Raw genomic sequence first — 17,021 nt, forward strand, 5'->3', positions numbered from 1 at the left:
GAGTAGCTGGCTTAGGCCTCAGTGAATATCTACTTCGACGTTTCTAGAGTCATTCGGCTGTTTTTTATTTGATTAAATAAAAACAGCTATTTTTTTAATATTGAGTGCAGGGCGTCAAAGTGGAAGACAAGAAACGTGAAACACATCACTTCGGCAAAATTTTTGCACGACACACCAGCAACTATTCATTTTGTTCTTTATCTTTTTACTAGAAATTTCGTTAACTCACGATATTGACTTAATCGCAACCCCCAAATTTAAATGTTCATCATCAAATTTTATCAGGGGTTTCGGACAGATGCATTGCGCTCAGATACAAATACGATACCATGGAAAAGCTTTTTAAAAACTCAATCGATCGTTGAAGTGACTCAATTTCTAGAAAATACGGCATAATAGAAGAATACGATAGTCATTTTTTTCAATTTTCTAACACAGGCTCACTAACATATAAACACAACTTCAAACGGACGATTTAAGTATGCGATATAAAATATGCATCGTGAAAATGCTACTTGTAAGTGATGATGTAAAAATCAGTTCTTTTAAAAAGCCAGATTTAGAAGCTCCACAATGGCAACGAAAATATAGCAGAATTCGATTTAAAAAGCAACAAATATTTTTTTTTCGATATAGTCATACGAGACAATAATGAACCAACTTCGTTTGAAACAACTTCGTTTCGGCTAACACTATCTTGTCCTGTTTTGAACAAATACTTTTTGCTTTGAACGCAATAATGTCGTTTTGAAGTTTAAAGTTAGACGCTTCAAAAGTTTTCTCTTCAACTTTTCCCTGCTTTCCAGCTTCCAAAACAAAATTAGTGGGAATGAAAAAGAGAAGTCAACTTGTGCGCATGTCTCCGGTATTTCTTGGAATATAAATTTTCTGTACGTCTTCAGAGAAAGTAGCAGTGGTCAAATTTGATGGTCAAAGTATCAATGGTCAAAGCATCAATGGCAGGCATCAAAAACGACAAAAAGGTAAACTAATTGGGGAAAAAGGTCACAATCTTTTTTTTACATTTTTGTTTTATTATACAAAGATAGAAACCAGATTGCGCGAATAATTTCAAAGCAGTCTTGCGTACCGTATAATACAGATAGAAACAGATACAGAAATGAGTTGAAAAAGTTATTGATGCCGCTTAAAATCTATAAGAAAAACTTTCAGCGATAAGGTATGCATGCTGAAATTCACTGCACAGAAGCCAGTTTATTAGGGACCTTTTATATACATTTCAATTTCTTTAACTTTAAATTTGTTGAGATTAAACTCAAATTTTAAGCTCTTAAGTCATTTTGTTGAGGGAGGTTAGTCACGTTTAATCAAAATCTACTCGTTAACTACCATTCAAATAATTTCATTGACGAAACAAAAAACTAAACCAAGAAAAGAAAGATTGGTTATAAGATAACTGAAACTTATATTTATTTATTCACTATTCGCTTACACAGCAGACCAACTACTTTATCTTAATTTTATTGTCTGGTCAAAGGAAAGAACCATTGAAAAAGCTGTACTTCAGGAACAAAACCACAGTGCAAACTCGAAATCTTCAACTAACGCATGCTAATAAATTCAATGAAGGAGCTCAGCCCAAAAATCATGTTGCATTAAAAGCATCGACAAAAATTGAACATAACCGACTACTATCCTGCTTCAACCGTGTTGCAGAAAAGACGCGGGAAACTCGGCTCACTAAAAGGTGCTTCGAATGTTAATAATGCTTATATAGGCAAATAGTAAGATTTATATGACGAAAGGGCGCACTTTTCATTTGACTTCTGCGACCATGAGTTCAGCTGGCTGCTTAAAATTGTGATTAAAAGAGCAATTTAGATTATGCAAATATCAAGAAGTCAAGCGTCATATAAGTCACTCGAAAAAAAACATAGCAGTAAAAGGCCTGACACAATTCAAAGAATTTTCATTGACTAAACAAAAAAAACCAATAGCGAGAAAGCGATTTTTGATCAAAACCGTTTTCTCACTATAATTTGAAATAGAAAAATTTCACGCATCAAATCCACTCATTTTGTCGCTCCACTTCTTGTTTCGGCGTGACCAAAATACTTACTCCAATTTGACGTCAAATATCATGAAAAGGTGTGAACAGATCTTTAAAAGACATAGCCGAAGAATTTTGACAACGACTCGAAGAGTTGTCTTCACCAAAAAATCGAACCTTTCAGATAACTATCAAGTCTTCCAAACAACCAACATGTGCTGACAGAGTGCATGAATAGTCCAAAAAGTAATTTAACCAGAAAAATTCCCTTACTTTTTCATATACAAGGACATATACGAAAAACTTTATTTCATGTAATCGAGACTAAAATATTGCTCACAAAATTAGGGAAGACATAATAAGGTCACAAATATCTCTAAATTTGACCAAAAAGGCAGAAAACTAAAACAAGAAAAATTGAAACATATTTCTCAATTTTCCTGTCACATTTAATAGAAAAAAACTTCGTTCGATTTGTAATAGAAAATTTCTATGAGCAATAGACTACAATTCCTGAAAAGTCCGAGAAACAGCGTTCAACTCCTTTTCATTATCAAAAAGCTTCAAAACGCTGTCAACAAAATCGATTATTACTTAGTACTAAAAACAGATTGAAAATGCCGCATGCGAACACGAAATTCGCTCCATTAGCTAAAAATTTTTTCAACTACATTTCTCGCTCTGTTCAAAAACAAGGAATGAACCAATTACCCACTCTTCTGTGCTCTTCGAATTTGTTCACAAAATAACTGATTCAAACTTTATTCATTTCCTGATTTTTCAGTTTTTCTGCTCGCTCGCTTATCAAAAAATCGTAACTCCTCTTCGAGTTGTATTAAGAAACAGCGCTCCAATACCATTTAAATTTGAAAAATGTGAAATACCGCAATATAGCTACGCGCAGCTTACAGCTTCGCAGCTATAAAAAGAATTCAATCATTGTTCTGACTTCCAATGGTCGACTGTCTTATCGAGCAGGGCCATAACTGTTTTCAAACAGAAGACTGCGAAAAACAAGTTCTAGCTTTTCACTTTTTGAATGCTTTTGACGGGTAAATTATTTGCGAATGCACATTAACGATACGATTAGGTTAAGGCAATGAGCCGTCGTCAGAGAAATGGCGTTAAATGACAGGTTTAGCCTTTAATGCGACGACTAATTATGTGAAGTGCGGACTAACTATTTCTAGAGACTAAAATATATCCCTTAATACACTTAAAAGGGTTTAATGCTCTCAAAAGTGAAAAATCAGAAACTCAATATTCAATTGAGCATTGAAACTACATTCGTAACATTTTTAATTATACTTGTAGCAAGTTGTCATAAGACACAATTCCTCAAATCAATCGCTATAGTTAATCGGTCAATTGAAAAATTGCGTAGTCAAGATTAACATAGCTGACAGCCTTGCTTCAGACTTTGAATGAGTGTATTCTACCATTGCGTGCATTGAACCGTTATCAAAAAGAAGGGTTTATAGCGACTAGTTGAAGTTGGTATTGTTTTAAAAACCATCATATTTTATCAACACCAGTCAAAACATATTTAGTTGTCCACGCCAATGACAAAATAACGCTAAGATAACTTTGTGCATTTGATCTATTGACCAGATAGGTTCACATGACGTCTAAGTTTGACGCCCTGATTTATTAAGTAATTACAACCATTAAGAATCGTCGGAGCACCGACGCCACCATAAACTGAATTGATCGTAAATTGAACGGCTAAATAATCTAACCTTGATAGTATTTGATCTTTCCCCAAGTGCTTCTAATAGCCGCTCTCAGGCCAAAATGACCAGGTGCCGATATGATGACAAACATTAATTCGATTTTGCTGCGGGATCGCGGGCAAATCTTCACAGCTGGGGCTCGTTCAACCGAATACTTGATTGTTGTTGAGGGCACTTTGCCAGTTTTTTCATCTGTTTTATTGAAATCCTGTAGCAAATCTGTCGTCGGCTCGAAAGCTGGCTTCTTGACCTCCAGGTTCAACAGAAGAAAATTTGTGGTGACATTATTCCAGAAGGTGGAAAAATTAGCACTACAGTTGGGAATAGATATGGAGTTGAGGGGGTACGGCTTGTAGGATTCCTTCGCAGGACTGTGGAAGGGATTTGGCCGAAGGTAGATATTAGCACATTTGGCGTAAATACCTAGCGTGATTTCGTTTAGACCTGGATCCCGGATTTTGAAGGGCAGTGAGAGTATGGATAGCATTGTCTAAATAAAATCAGACACCTGTTCCGCAAAATTCAAAATAAAGTCGTCATGCATTAACTCAAATGCACAGCTCAAGTACGACAGACCAGACAGAGCTATAACTATTCAGGTCTGATGCTCTACGTCACACCATTATTTAGCTTGTATACTTAGGTAGAATGTCTTAACAAAAGCTGAGAAATTATGCGCACTAAATTTCAACTCCTTGGCTAGGACAGGTAGAAAAATACTTAGGTAGGTGTAAAAAAATGGATCAACAATTACCTTTCGTGAAAGTAGAGCACCATTTGAGAACTCAGTGAAAGGTGGGAATATCATGTCTGGGTAGAGGACCTTAGACACGAATCCCTCTCTGTTGTATTTTCTAACAGGCAGACTAGTGTGTCGTGTCAGCCCATCAATATACACTTCATTGGGGTTCATGTTATGCATAATGTAGTCGTGAAGTAGGTACGGATTCACAAAAGTCTCGTCAGTGATGAAGAAAATGTAGTCCGCAATGGAACAGTTCTCATGTGCCCATTCAAGGGAAAGACGCAATGATGACGTAATATTGAATGATGGAATGTCATGGATGGTCATTTTGAAGTAGCTCAAGATGTCTTGATGCGCGCGCGACTCAGTGTCTAACTTCCTCGTATCTTCATCCTAAAGTCAACCTGAATATTTAATCTACAGCCCATTCAAATGCTATTATATAAAAGCTCTTCTTTTTCAAGTTTTATAAAGAAGAGGAAAAACAATTCGACCAATACCATACAATGAATGGATAATTTGGTTTTAAACTATGATATATTGCGTCACACGAGCTTTTGCTTTTATACAATAGAGATTTTATATGCAAAAGTGTTATTTCAGTTGTAACGGCATTGGACATAAAATAGCTGAAATAAGCAAAAAATTAAACTTGCCTTGAAAAGTAAATATTTGTACTGCGAGGCGAGAAAGCGAATGAATATCTCACTCTTGCGACCACCACGATCCACAAACTTCACACTTCCAAACGTAGAACGAATAGAATCCCTTTGTGGCGACCTTTTTATTTGAGAATCAACGAAAACTAGAATTCTCGTAACATCTGCACCTGGAACTGATGATTGACAATGAATTGGTTCAACTGTTTTGGGCCTGCTTTTCGAGTACTTTAAATCTATTCGCAGCTTCTTGAAAACAGGATCATTTATGGCAGGATCAGCAGGACCAGAAATTAACATATGTCTGAAAAACTCTGGAACCGCCTCACTGACGTTTTCAGAAACCTCCTGTCTTGGTAAAATAAAATCCTGGAGATTTCTGTTCTGTTCGGGTACCTGAGAAATAAATCGCTCAATGTTGTTGGGTATATAAACTGCCCAATCGTCGCCCACTTTAGCACCAATAAGTTCAGCAGCAGATGATGATGATAAGAGAAATGCATTTGATGAAGGGACGGCCGATGGAATCACATAATTCGGTGAGCTCTTGATTGCCTCAACAAGTTGCGGCAGTCTCAATTCCTGTACGTGTTCGAAGTACATCACGTAGTTCGAATTATGTAGACAAGATTTCAGCCAACGATCTGTTTTGGGAAAATTACTGATATTAAAATTTAGTGACTCACTACCAGACATGGAAAATTCGCTGACGTAAAGAGAAACATCGTCATTTACTTTCATTTCTCGTAACAAATTGGCTTCATCGGTAACACCATTTGAAACATCCACAAGAAAATAAGTCATCGTATAAAATTCCCCATAACGCTGCAAACCACCATATGTAGCTCGTATCAAATCACGACCTTTCTCGTCGTAACAATCACTAAGTATAATAATTAAAATATCCAATTTTCTTTTAAATTTGCTACATGGTCCCTCTAAAGAGTATTTGTCATCGGACTTTGAGTCTAATTCAGGATCGGTTACTGTTATTTTAGGTGGTCGCTCTTCAATTCTACTTAAATTTCCGTCGCCAGAACTGGTTGATGACGTCACAAAGAGAAACACTAGGATGTAAAACATAAAAAAGCCGAGTAGCATTGTCACTGAAGTCCTCCATGTCTGAAAATAAATAAAGATTCAAGTCCCAGTCACTCATATTTCAATCTTATAAAAATAATTTTTAAAGCTAAGTGTATTCTTTGACCGCCTATTTCACTCACTATAGAGTACAGAATTGCCAAAGACTGGGTCTATCCCATTATGGACACCCCCTCCGTCCCAAACAAAATTAAAAACGCTCCTCCACAACATTGGGTGAATATTGGGTGATCAGTGGTGATTCCAGCTCTACTTATAAATAAAGCACTTGGTATATTTTCAAATATTATATATATATATATATATATATATATATATAATATTATATATATATATATATATATATATATATATATATATGTATATATATATATATGAGGAAGAGATAAAAACAGACTAAGACCATATGAACATAACCGACTAACGTCGGGCGAATTGCTCTCAAACGACCGTCGAGCGGTTGGCTTCGTCAGTTGCTAGCCACGGTTTAGTGAGGCTAGCTTCAGATTAATTGCAGGGGCCTAAGGTGAGCGCAGCGGGGGTGCAAAAGTGGATTGGGGGGACTGATTTGAGGGCGGTGGGTGGGGCATGGGATCAATTTCTAAGAACCGCCCTTCACACTATAAGTATAAGCCTCCAGAACAGTTTCTGCTAACCGCATACTTGAAGACTAGCGGGCTGATCGGCTCTAAGAGAACTTAATGTAAATTGGGCGCTACCTCTTTATCCCGTTTCTGAAGACCAAAGTCAAATGTGTCAGACTAAAAATCGTCCAAGCGAAAAATTGCATAAAAGAGACAAACAGGATTGACATATTTGCTAAAAATTGCTTTTGAGAGCAAGTAACAATGATTTTAAAAAGTGCCTGTTAAGTCATTTATGATTTAAAAAAAACATTTCTACTATAACTCATTGTTAATTAGGATCAGTGATGATGACATTACGCCACATGACAGCAGCTGAAGTGAGGCATCAAAGAAAGAGAGAGAGAGAGAGAGAGAGAGAGAGAGAGAGAGAGAGAGAGAGAGAGAGAGAGAGAGAGAGAGAGCTGAAGTGAGTGAGAGAGAGGCAAAACGTGAACGAGAAGGAGAAGGAAAGAAACCCTAACCGACAGAGAAAGATATGAAAATTTTCCATGATGGGATTCGACTCTTCAACTTCTAGTTTTCTAACCCTGTTAGTAAATAAATCTAGTTTTCTAACCCTGTTAGTAAATAAATCTAGTAAAAGCTAATAAAAAAATCTGAAAAAGGCAAAATTTAAAAATTTTCAACTTCGCAGTAAAAAAGTTCGAAATCATTTGTTGTCTCAAAATTTCTGTAAAATAAACCATCTCCGAGACTTAAAAAGTTTCGTTGGCCAGTAATAGTCGTTCAGACAAAAAATTTTGAACAAATTTGGAAACAATTGCAAATTTTAACAAAAGCTTAAGATAGTAACTAAAACTTAAGATATTAATATCTTAAGAGAAATTTGAGTGTCTCAAGAGACTATCCCTGTCTCAAGCCTGAAATAGTTTCACTGGATAGTGAAGATCCATACAATTAGATAAAAATTTTCCAAAAATTTGAAAAAATTTAAATTATATCCGAGAATTACAAAAACGGGAGTAAAAAATTCATCAACATCCCATTAACTCTAGAAAGAATGCAGCAGCTTATAATCAAACCGTGGAGGAGGTCCCAGGGCCCCTGTTGACCGATAAAATTCAAAAACATGAAAAAATTGCAAAAACTTTAAAAAATTGTTTAACTTCGTGATATTAAAATCTTATTTATATTAATATTATTTCGCAGTAGAAAAAGTTCAAAACCATTTTTTATCTCCCGAGTTCTGTCAAAAACCCATCAGCAAGACTTAAAAACGTTTTTGGCCAGTAATGATCGTTAAACTCAGCAAAAAGACAAAAAAATTTTGAAAACTGCAAATTTTAACAAAATCTTGCTATTATTCGTAATATTAATAACTTCAGAAGCATTTCATTGTCTCACGAGACTATCCAGTATCCCAATCCCAAGACCTAAGCAGTTTCACTGGCTCATAAAGTGCATTAACTTGGAACATGATAAAAATTTCCCAAAAATTTGAAAAAAAAACGTTAATTGTATTCAAAAATTACTAAAACTGAGTCAAAAAATATTGATCTACAATCCATTAACACTAGAAAAATTATAGCAGCATTTTATCAAACCTTGGAGGAGGTCTCAGGGCCCCTGGTAACGGAAAAAATTCAAAATCAAGAAAAAAATGCAAATAATTAATTTGTTTAAATGCGTGATATGAAAATCTTGATAAAAATTTGATTACATCCATAAACTCTGCAGTAACATATTATCAAACACTACAGGAAGTGGCGTGGCTATTGAGGCTAGAGAAAACTAAAAAATGACTAACAAATTCAAAAAACTTAACTCAATTGCAAGTTTTTATTAAAAAATTTGCTGAAACTTGTGATATTGAAAAGTTGCAAATTAATCCATTGCCAACAAATTTTTTTCAATTTTCTATTATCGAACCCTAATGGAGACTTTCTGACCCTTGAGTCTCCAAAAACCTGAGTAATGACTATGTCAAAAAAATGAAAAAATGGCAAAAATTGTTAAGAAACGCTAAAATTCGTGATGTTAAAATCTTGCAAGACATTCGATTACATCTAGAAATAATACATAATACAGTAACCTATTTTCAAACCGTAAAGGAGGTTCATTCGCTCTTGAGACTGAAAAACCTAAAAAACGTCAAAAAATTTTTTTAAAAAACTTGGAAAAAAGCAAGTTTTATCTAAAAATTGCTAAAATTTGTTGACTTTAAAAAGTTGAAAAACTATTCCATGGCCAATAAAAGTTTGTCAGTAATTTTTTATCAAACCCTTTAGGAAATTCTCTGGACTCTGGGTCTGGAAAGATCTGGAAAAGGAAAAATAAATTTCAAAAAACGCTAAAACTCGTGATGTTAAAATGTTGAAACCATTCCGTTACCACTAGAAACATTGCAGTAACCTTTTATTAAAACCTAGAGGAGATTCCCTGACACCTAGCGCTGATAAAAATCAGGAAACGTCAAAAAAATTTTAAAAATATTGAAAAAATTGCAAAATAGTATAAATTCGCGCGTTTTTAGCGAGCGGTTGTTCGTCAGTAGCCAGAAGTAACGGGGGCGGGGGGTACACCCAGGGCTGACGGGGGGAGTGGGGCAATAGTCGGTGGGTGGGGGGGGGGGTAACAGCGCGCGGGGGTTGGGGGCAATAGTGGGGGGGGGGGGTCAACAGTGGAGGCATCTTCAACCTCTACAAACCGCCCTTCACACCATAACTATAAGTCTCCAACATAGTTTGAGCTGAAACAGAGCTGAAAGGCTCTAAGAGCACTTAATGCCCGCTGGGCGCTACCTGTTCATTCCGTTTTTGAGGACGAAAAGTCAAAAGCGTCAGACGAAAAATCAGTCAAGCGAAAAATCGCATAAAAAAGACCGACAGGAATAATATAATTGCTACAAACTTCGTTTGAGAGCAATTAAACAACAAATGCACTAAAACAGCACAAGAATACGAGTACAGCCTCCCTTCATAGACAACGGCACCTATTAAGCATCAACTATTTTGCGTCTTCTTAACGTCCCAGAGCCTTTGCTGCAGAGGATGGAGCTCCTTAGCAGAGCGAAGCTGACTTTTCTCGGATCAGTCACCACAACTACCCTACTTTTATGCTGAGGGCTTCAAAACTAGTTGTTTTATCGCTATCGAAGAAAATGGGCCAGCGCCACATGTGCATGTAAAGACCAGCGGACAGAAAAAAAAATTTTCTCAACGTCAATTATTCTTCGTGTGTTCTTCTTTATTGATTAAAGATTCTTTTATTCTTCGCTTCTGCCTCCCGGACAACTTTTTGGCAGTGGGTCAACGATCTTTATGTTTCACAAAAACTAGATTGAAACCTCCAGTAGATTTAATGTCCAAACTCTCATCATCTTCAATGATTGTTGGTTTAACAGCAAAGGCTTCCCCTTGCAACGGCTAAAGACGAGGCTCGATACTGGCATGACACATCGATTGTCAAAGAGACTTGCAATTAATTCTGCGTGTAAAATCGGCTGTGTGTAGACTTCCTTTGGATAATGGAGGGCATACACCAGGCTGCTATTTTCCTTTAACCGCATAATTAACGGGATCCCAACCATAGGAAGTGCAAAGCCAACTCCGAGTTTGCGGTTCGTTGAATATCAGTTATATGGCCTCAAAATGATAAAGTTGAGCCAACTTGATGCACCTGTCTCCATTCAATAATTCGGAAAGTCCTCCCCCCTCCGAACAATGGAGGGCATTAAATGACGAGATAATTCTCAAAGTGGAAAAAGATATGAATGGAACTTTACTTCAAATGAAAAACATAGCAGGACAAGGCCTGGCGTACAATTCTAAGAATTTTTAATGACTAAACAAAAAACTATACCTAGAACGGCCTATGAGTGAATTGGGACAACCATTTTTTAAAAAAATCAGATCAAAATAATCAATGTAAAAATGCCGCATGTGAACAAAAAAAACCATTAGCAAATGGAAAATTGTTTCAAACAGAAAACCAGGTCTAGAACGAACTATGATTGGATTGGGAAGACCAATTAGAGAAAGATCCGATCCGGAAAACACAGTAAAAAATCAAAGTATGTGCTCAAATCAATAGTTATGTGCTTGCAAAAGTTCACCAATGCCCCCGTTTTATCTATTCCAGGAAGTCCTTATCACAACCTAAACAATTCTTTGACTGCGTGTTTTGAAAATGTGGCGGGAGCTAATATCAAAATTTCGATCTGATAGCAAGACAAAAACTTGAAAGTTTTGAGTTTGAGGCGAATGAGCAAACAGTATCACAAGATGTTAAAAGTTCATAAACTAATGTTCCCGTCTCTGAGTCCTTACTCCAGTGACACCTCTCCCAATATTGAAAGATCAACACTTAAAAACCTACCCCAAAACTGGCAGTCACAAACGGTTATATTAAGGTAATGGTAACTGGTAATGTCAATAAAGTTTGACAATGGGGACTACCCTGACAGTTTCTTGGCCAGTACTTGGATGAAAACCTCGAATATAAACTAAAAGTGAGAACAAGATGAGCTCTGGAGAAACAAAAACTGTGAGACAAAGATGCCCTGACTGTCATAAAAAGTGGTTGGGAATAGCAAGGCAGTTGAATGCAAAAATCTTAAAAACTGATATCACAAAATGTGAGAACAAAAAGGGCACGTTGTTTGGAAATGTTTGCATTGTGAAATTGCACCAACTGAAAACAAACCCAGGAAACGAAAACTGTTCGAAAGATATGAGGCCGACATTAATTTCACTGTAAAAGACGGCCCCAAAAATTAAATTGCTACAATTAGAAAAATTGCATAAAAAATTGGGGTACACAATTGAAAAAATGAATTAGAGCCGTGAAATATCTTTCTTTGCTATGGCAGTCTACAATGAACAAACATAGAATTGTATTTTAAATTTTACCGAAAGCCGTCAGAAACAGGAACAATTCTGAATGCCCGCAGCTGCGCACAACTCTATCAAAAAAAATGAAGAGGGTACCATCGATAGGTTTTTTTCGATCGATAAGCATTTGGAAAACTTTTCTTGAAGATTGGCAACAAAAACTTGTGTCGCAAAAATCAATGTCCGGAGATTTGTCCTCAAGCATTGAAAATCAGAATACTGAGAAAATTTTTAAACGGCCGTAAAAAAAGACCTCAAGAAACCACTACAGCCGAAAACAAGTCAAAAATTAACCCAAACCGAAAAAAAATTGCCCACATGTTGTTGCCATATAGAAGTCAATTAGGCGTGAAATCAAAAACCTGCCAGAAATAACGAATAATCGAGTAATCTACAAAACATTGGAACTTAAAACCTTCATACCGTCATTACGATCGAATTTTGACCAGCATCTAAAATCGCACTTTGTATGCGAAATTATTTGTGACTGCTTATCCATTTCTTTCGGGCAAAAATTCAGACATATCTCTGTGCGAATGGCAGAACGTCAAAAAACAGACTGGTTGGTGCGTGAGCACGTAAATTAATGTTGTGGCACATTTTGATTATTAATCAGTACAATGCGCCACAAGAACATATGGCTCTAGAAGCAATATATATATATATATATATATATATATATATATATATGTATAAACAAATAAAACACAACGAAAACCCTCGTAAAACTCATAAAACTTATAAAAACTTGTTAAATTATAAACTTAATGAAAAACAATAAAAAAATTTAAACAACAAAAACAGGTCCATGGATCCAAATTTATTGTCTACACAAAAAAAATCACAATGGTTCTGCTTAAAAAAACCACTTTCCGAGACAGTTTTACAATAACGTTTTGTTTCATAACTAAATTTAAATCATTTCGATTGCAAATAAATTGACTATAAATTGAATTTTACTTCATGATGCAAGATATTGTTATTTCTATTAAGATTCTAACAGAAATACGGGACATCTCCATTTCCTATTTACAGTAATGGGTCCTTATTTCAGTTCACTCTTAAAGTTCTCGGTCATGTGATACAGCAATTACATAAGCAGATGAACGTCCTATTGGACGTGTCTGATTTGTTGAAAAAATCGTGGAAGTATTTCCACATAAATTTCAGAAGAATTCTTTTCAGCTCTGCAGGTTCGCTTAGTTTAACAAAAGTAAAAGCAGACTAGATGGATAAGTTGTTCTGTAGAAGAAGTTCGAGAGCTGGAGCTCCCGTTTTGTTAGGGCAGAACGAAAGAATTCATTGACCTTCTGTCTGATGTTGAAAACTCTAAGTAATCAGAGTATAGGATATCGTTTCTGACTTTTACAATTTTTGATAGGAGGAGAAAATCAGAGAAAATTAGAAATTGCCAAGAGGTAACACCTTAGGAAACTTTAGCCTTTCTTTATAACTTTTCTTCATCCAATTCGTAATTTTTCTGTGAAAAATTTAAAAATTGCTGAGGTATGTTTTTGACGGCATGTAACAATTAGAAGCATGAGTGAAAATCAGAATGAACGAACTTTTCATTGAATTTAATTTGGACGAAAGTTTTCTCGACACTTTTTTTAATTTGATGGAAAAACAGGTTGGATCAATCAATTCTGGTTTCTACGTGCTGTCTGAAAGATAAATTACTTTGCACAAAAAGACCAAGATCTTCAACGGACTCTTTCTACTGCAGCATTGATTAACGCAGACAAACTTACAGCTTAAGCGTTTTATTAACACTAATAATATGGCATTTCTTAAAATTAAAACTGATGTTGTTTGCATAACTTCATTAGAAAACCGAAATCAAACCAATTTGAGCTCAATAGCAGTCACCCATATGTTCATTGTACAAAAGCAATAACACATAAGCCAGCAGGTAAAAAGTTGAATGAACACAACGTTCGGTTGAGAATAAGGAAAAGCACTGGCTCCAATATGGAGCCCTGCTGGACTCCCGATGTAACAGCTGATGACTCTGAACAACAATCTTGTACTTTAACGAACTGTCGTCTATTCGTTAGGTAACTTTCTATGTGCTTCGGAAGTTGTCCACCTAATTTTGGATAATTTTAAGTGGAATAAATCGTCGTTATCTTGTTGAAAGCCTTAAAAAATCAAAAGGAAAAACAGAAACACCGTGCGAATTGTTTTCAAGGGAATAAAAAAAATTGCTCATATAACATATAATTTAAATGATTAGGGAACGCCGTTCTCTGAATTCAAATTCAGCATTGTTATTATATGTTTTGAAGAACGACGATAGACTAAAAAAAATTTATAGCGAAAATTTGTGGTTTTTTAGTTTACTTAGCGCTTTCTAAAGAGAAAGGCAGATTTTCATGTCGATATTGAGTTTTTGCATGGTATCGATGAAACAAAAATTATCATCTTCAATTGTGATGCAGTCACAGTTTGAAGGTTCAGTAGTAACACTTGCAAGTGCCAAATTCAAGATATTTACTAAACTAAAGCAAATACATGATTTGTTGAAATCGTCAACCACGCCATACCAATTTATCGTAGAAAAAGGCAAACATCATCAACCATGATCCCAAATGATTGGCAAATGATCTTTTGGTCAAGAGAAGTTTTTTTTCAGCGGCTAGGTAAAATGAGTAGCGAAAACTGAAAATTAATTTTCAAAAATGAGGAAAAAGATTATGCAAAATGAAAATCGGTTTTTGGTGACAAGTTATAGGCATCTGCTTAGCTTTGGGAAAATTTTAATAAAAAAACACCAATGGAAATGATTAACGGCGAATTTGTAAATATATCTAAGGAATTTTGAAAAAAAATAAAAAATAGCTTTTTTGGCGAGTAGTACTCGCTACAAAATGGAATCATTAAGTTATCAAAAATTCCTTATCAATTATATATATGTACGCTATTCGGTTAAAAAAGCTCAAAATTAAAAAACATTTAAGGAGAATAAGACAATTTTATGCAGTGCAGATGAGCTGTAGTATAAACCTTTTTGGGACTAACCCATCCGTATCTAAGATCAGTTCCATTTCCAAACTTTCATTTGGTTATATCGAAATGATATCTTTTCAGTGGAGATGCGGTTAACCAGCATGATTCTCCTTTTTCCGTAGCCAAATCTAGGCATTAGGCCTATTTTTCACTGAGGAAATCTTTCAGCGCCAACGTCTTCGCTCGAGCCTGTTCCAGTTTTTTTTCCGATTTTCTGAAATTTTGTCCTGATAAAATTCTGCAAGTTCCTGATAAGTCTAGCAACAAAGTGGAAAATAGGATTTTTAAAGCCAATTCAGTTAGTTTAAGAGAATGAAACAGTAGGAGTAGTAGTAGTGAATGTATAGTAAAGGCTTTAGGATGCACATTCAAGGGTCTGTTAGACCCAATTGAGTTCAGTCCACGAAGTAGTTCACGTTTAGCCTAGTTTTCTTGTTGTAGTAGTAGCAGTAGTAGTGCAGGCTTTAGGGATTGGAACCCATGGTTTTCCATCCAAAACTTTTTTCGGGTTTAGCCAATTGAGTTTTCCGTTATTGCAGTTGGCGCACGGGCAGTTCAGTCCACATTAATATATTTTGTTTTTTTGGATACTTCTAAAAACGTTATCAGCGAATGATAGTAAGATCCTTTTCCTTAATTCGAGAAACCTTTGTTGATGGCATAACAGATAATGTGGCATAAAATTCCAGTTCTTTTTCAACTGAAATTCTGGTATCATAAATTATCTTCGTTTACCCTGTATCGTGTGACTTTCTCCTGCTTTTGCCAACTCGTTGATAGAAATCTCGTAGTTGTTATTGATCGTTGAAACAGGCGAAGTACATCTTACTTTTCTTGATATAACGCTACGGTAAAAATTTAAGTTTCTGCAGTCTGTGTTTTTGTGTAATTGCAGCGCTTATGGTCTACCTCTTTTTCTTCGTACCTTTTTGAAGATCGAAGATGTTTTTGTCGCCAATGTTGCTCGGTTGCCGTAAGCAGCGGTAGCAGCATCATAAACAGCATATCTTTGTAGGCGTTCTAATTGATGAAATTTTCGAGAGGTTTGATTGTACCTCATAGGCTTGTAGGAAGACCAGCAGAACTTAGCCAAGTAATGGTCTTAGCTGCTGTAGTTTGTTGGAAAGTTTTTTTTTCATTTGGAAAAGTGCTTTTAATTGCTTAATTGATACAGTTGTCACTCCAAATGAAATTTGGGGTGAGCACTAAATTTAGGTCACGCTGCACCTTTGCTGGCTCCATATTGAGGTTGTTCATCGCAACTCTCACTGTGCCTTTTTGTAAATAAAAGCTTCCAATTTGTGGCGTTTAGTTGCAGTTCGTTGTAAGAGCACCAATTTTATATACTTTTAGCATCGTTCGTAAATTTGCTCTGATTTATTGCAAAAAAATTGAAATCGTCCGAAAATCCAAAACATTCTTAATTCCATACTGCACATGGTAAATTCCTTTTGAGCAGCAGAAAAAGAAGCGGTCCCAGATTAGAATCTTGCGGAAACCTGCAACTGACTTTAGCCGGGTCAGATCATTGTTTTTTTTTTTTACGTTGTTCCCGTTTCGCGCAATAAGGAGTTTAGAAATTGCGGCATTTTTCACCAATAGCAATGGACTTCAATTTTGAGCAAATTGAGAGGTACTTTAACAAAAGCCCTAGAGAAGTTGAGATACACATTTGTAGGGTTTTTAAAGTTGGAGTAGTCCTAATTCTGGTGTCTTGAATCAAGATAGACCAGCAATGACTGTACCTCTGCTGACAAGTACAATTAAAGGACAGAACGAATCCGGCTGATGTCACCTGTTGAATCTAAGCATTAAATCCACATGGAGAGCATTGATTTGGTTGATTAAGCCTTCACGTTTACTGGACAGGTTATGTTTTGTTGTGAAATCTTTAACTTCAGTTTCACAGCTACTTTTCAAATTTATTAATTTTTGACGTGGGAGAAACACAATTGACAACAATTTATATTTAGGGCGGCACTTTATATTTCTTCTTTCCTGTTGAATAAAAGCAGCTCTGAGAATTTCCCCACTTAATTCAGTTGCCATAGTTAATAATTGGATTGACATCGGGGCAAATCACTGGTTTCGGGCCTTTTTCAAACTCCTATATTATGATTATATCAAATAGCGTCACCATCAAAATAGATCTAATAATAGTTGCTCAATGTTACTCTCGAAACTTATTTGCAGTAATTCCGTTGCTGTTTTGTTTGCCATGAAAAGATAACTGAAACTTGTCATAAGGTAGATAATTTTGATATTAATAAAAACCGATCTGTTG

General features: G+C 35.7%; 1 protein-coding gene across 2 annotated transcripts in view; it reads right to left on the reverse strand.

Annotated features, from left to right (window-relative positions):
• Positions 1-17,021, reverse strand: part of LOC142337595 (uncharacterized) — a 59,556-nt gene that overhangs the window by 2,729 nt on the left and 39,806 nt on the right. For both annotated transcript variants that reach the window (XM_075386939.1, XM_075386938.1), the window contains exons 2-4: positions 5,146-6,270; positions 4,499-4,882; positions 3,751-4,234 (exon numbers count right to left, since the gene is read on the reverse strand). In XM_075386939.1, coding sequence (XP_075243054.1) covers positions 3,751-4,234; positions 4,499-4,882; positions 5,146-6,270 — 1,993 coding nt within the window. The remainder of the gene's footprint in view (positions 1-3,750; positions 4,235-4,498; positions 4,883-5,145; positions 6,271-17,021) is intronic.

Source organism: Convolutriloba macropyga, chromosome 4 (genome assembly GCF_964194025.1).
Source record: "Convolutriloba macropyga chromosome 4, txConMacr16.3, whole genome shotgun sequence".
Taxonomy (NCBI): domain Eukaryota; kingdom Metazoa; phylum Xenacoelomorpha; order Acoela; family Convolutidae; genus Convolutriloba; species Convolutriloba macropyga.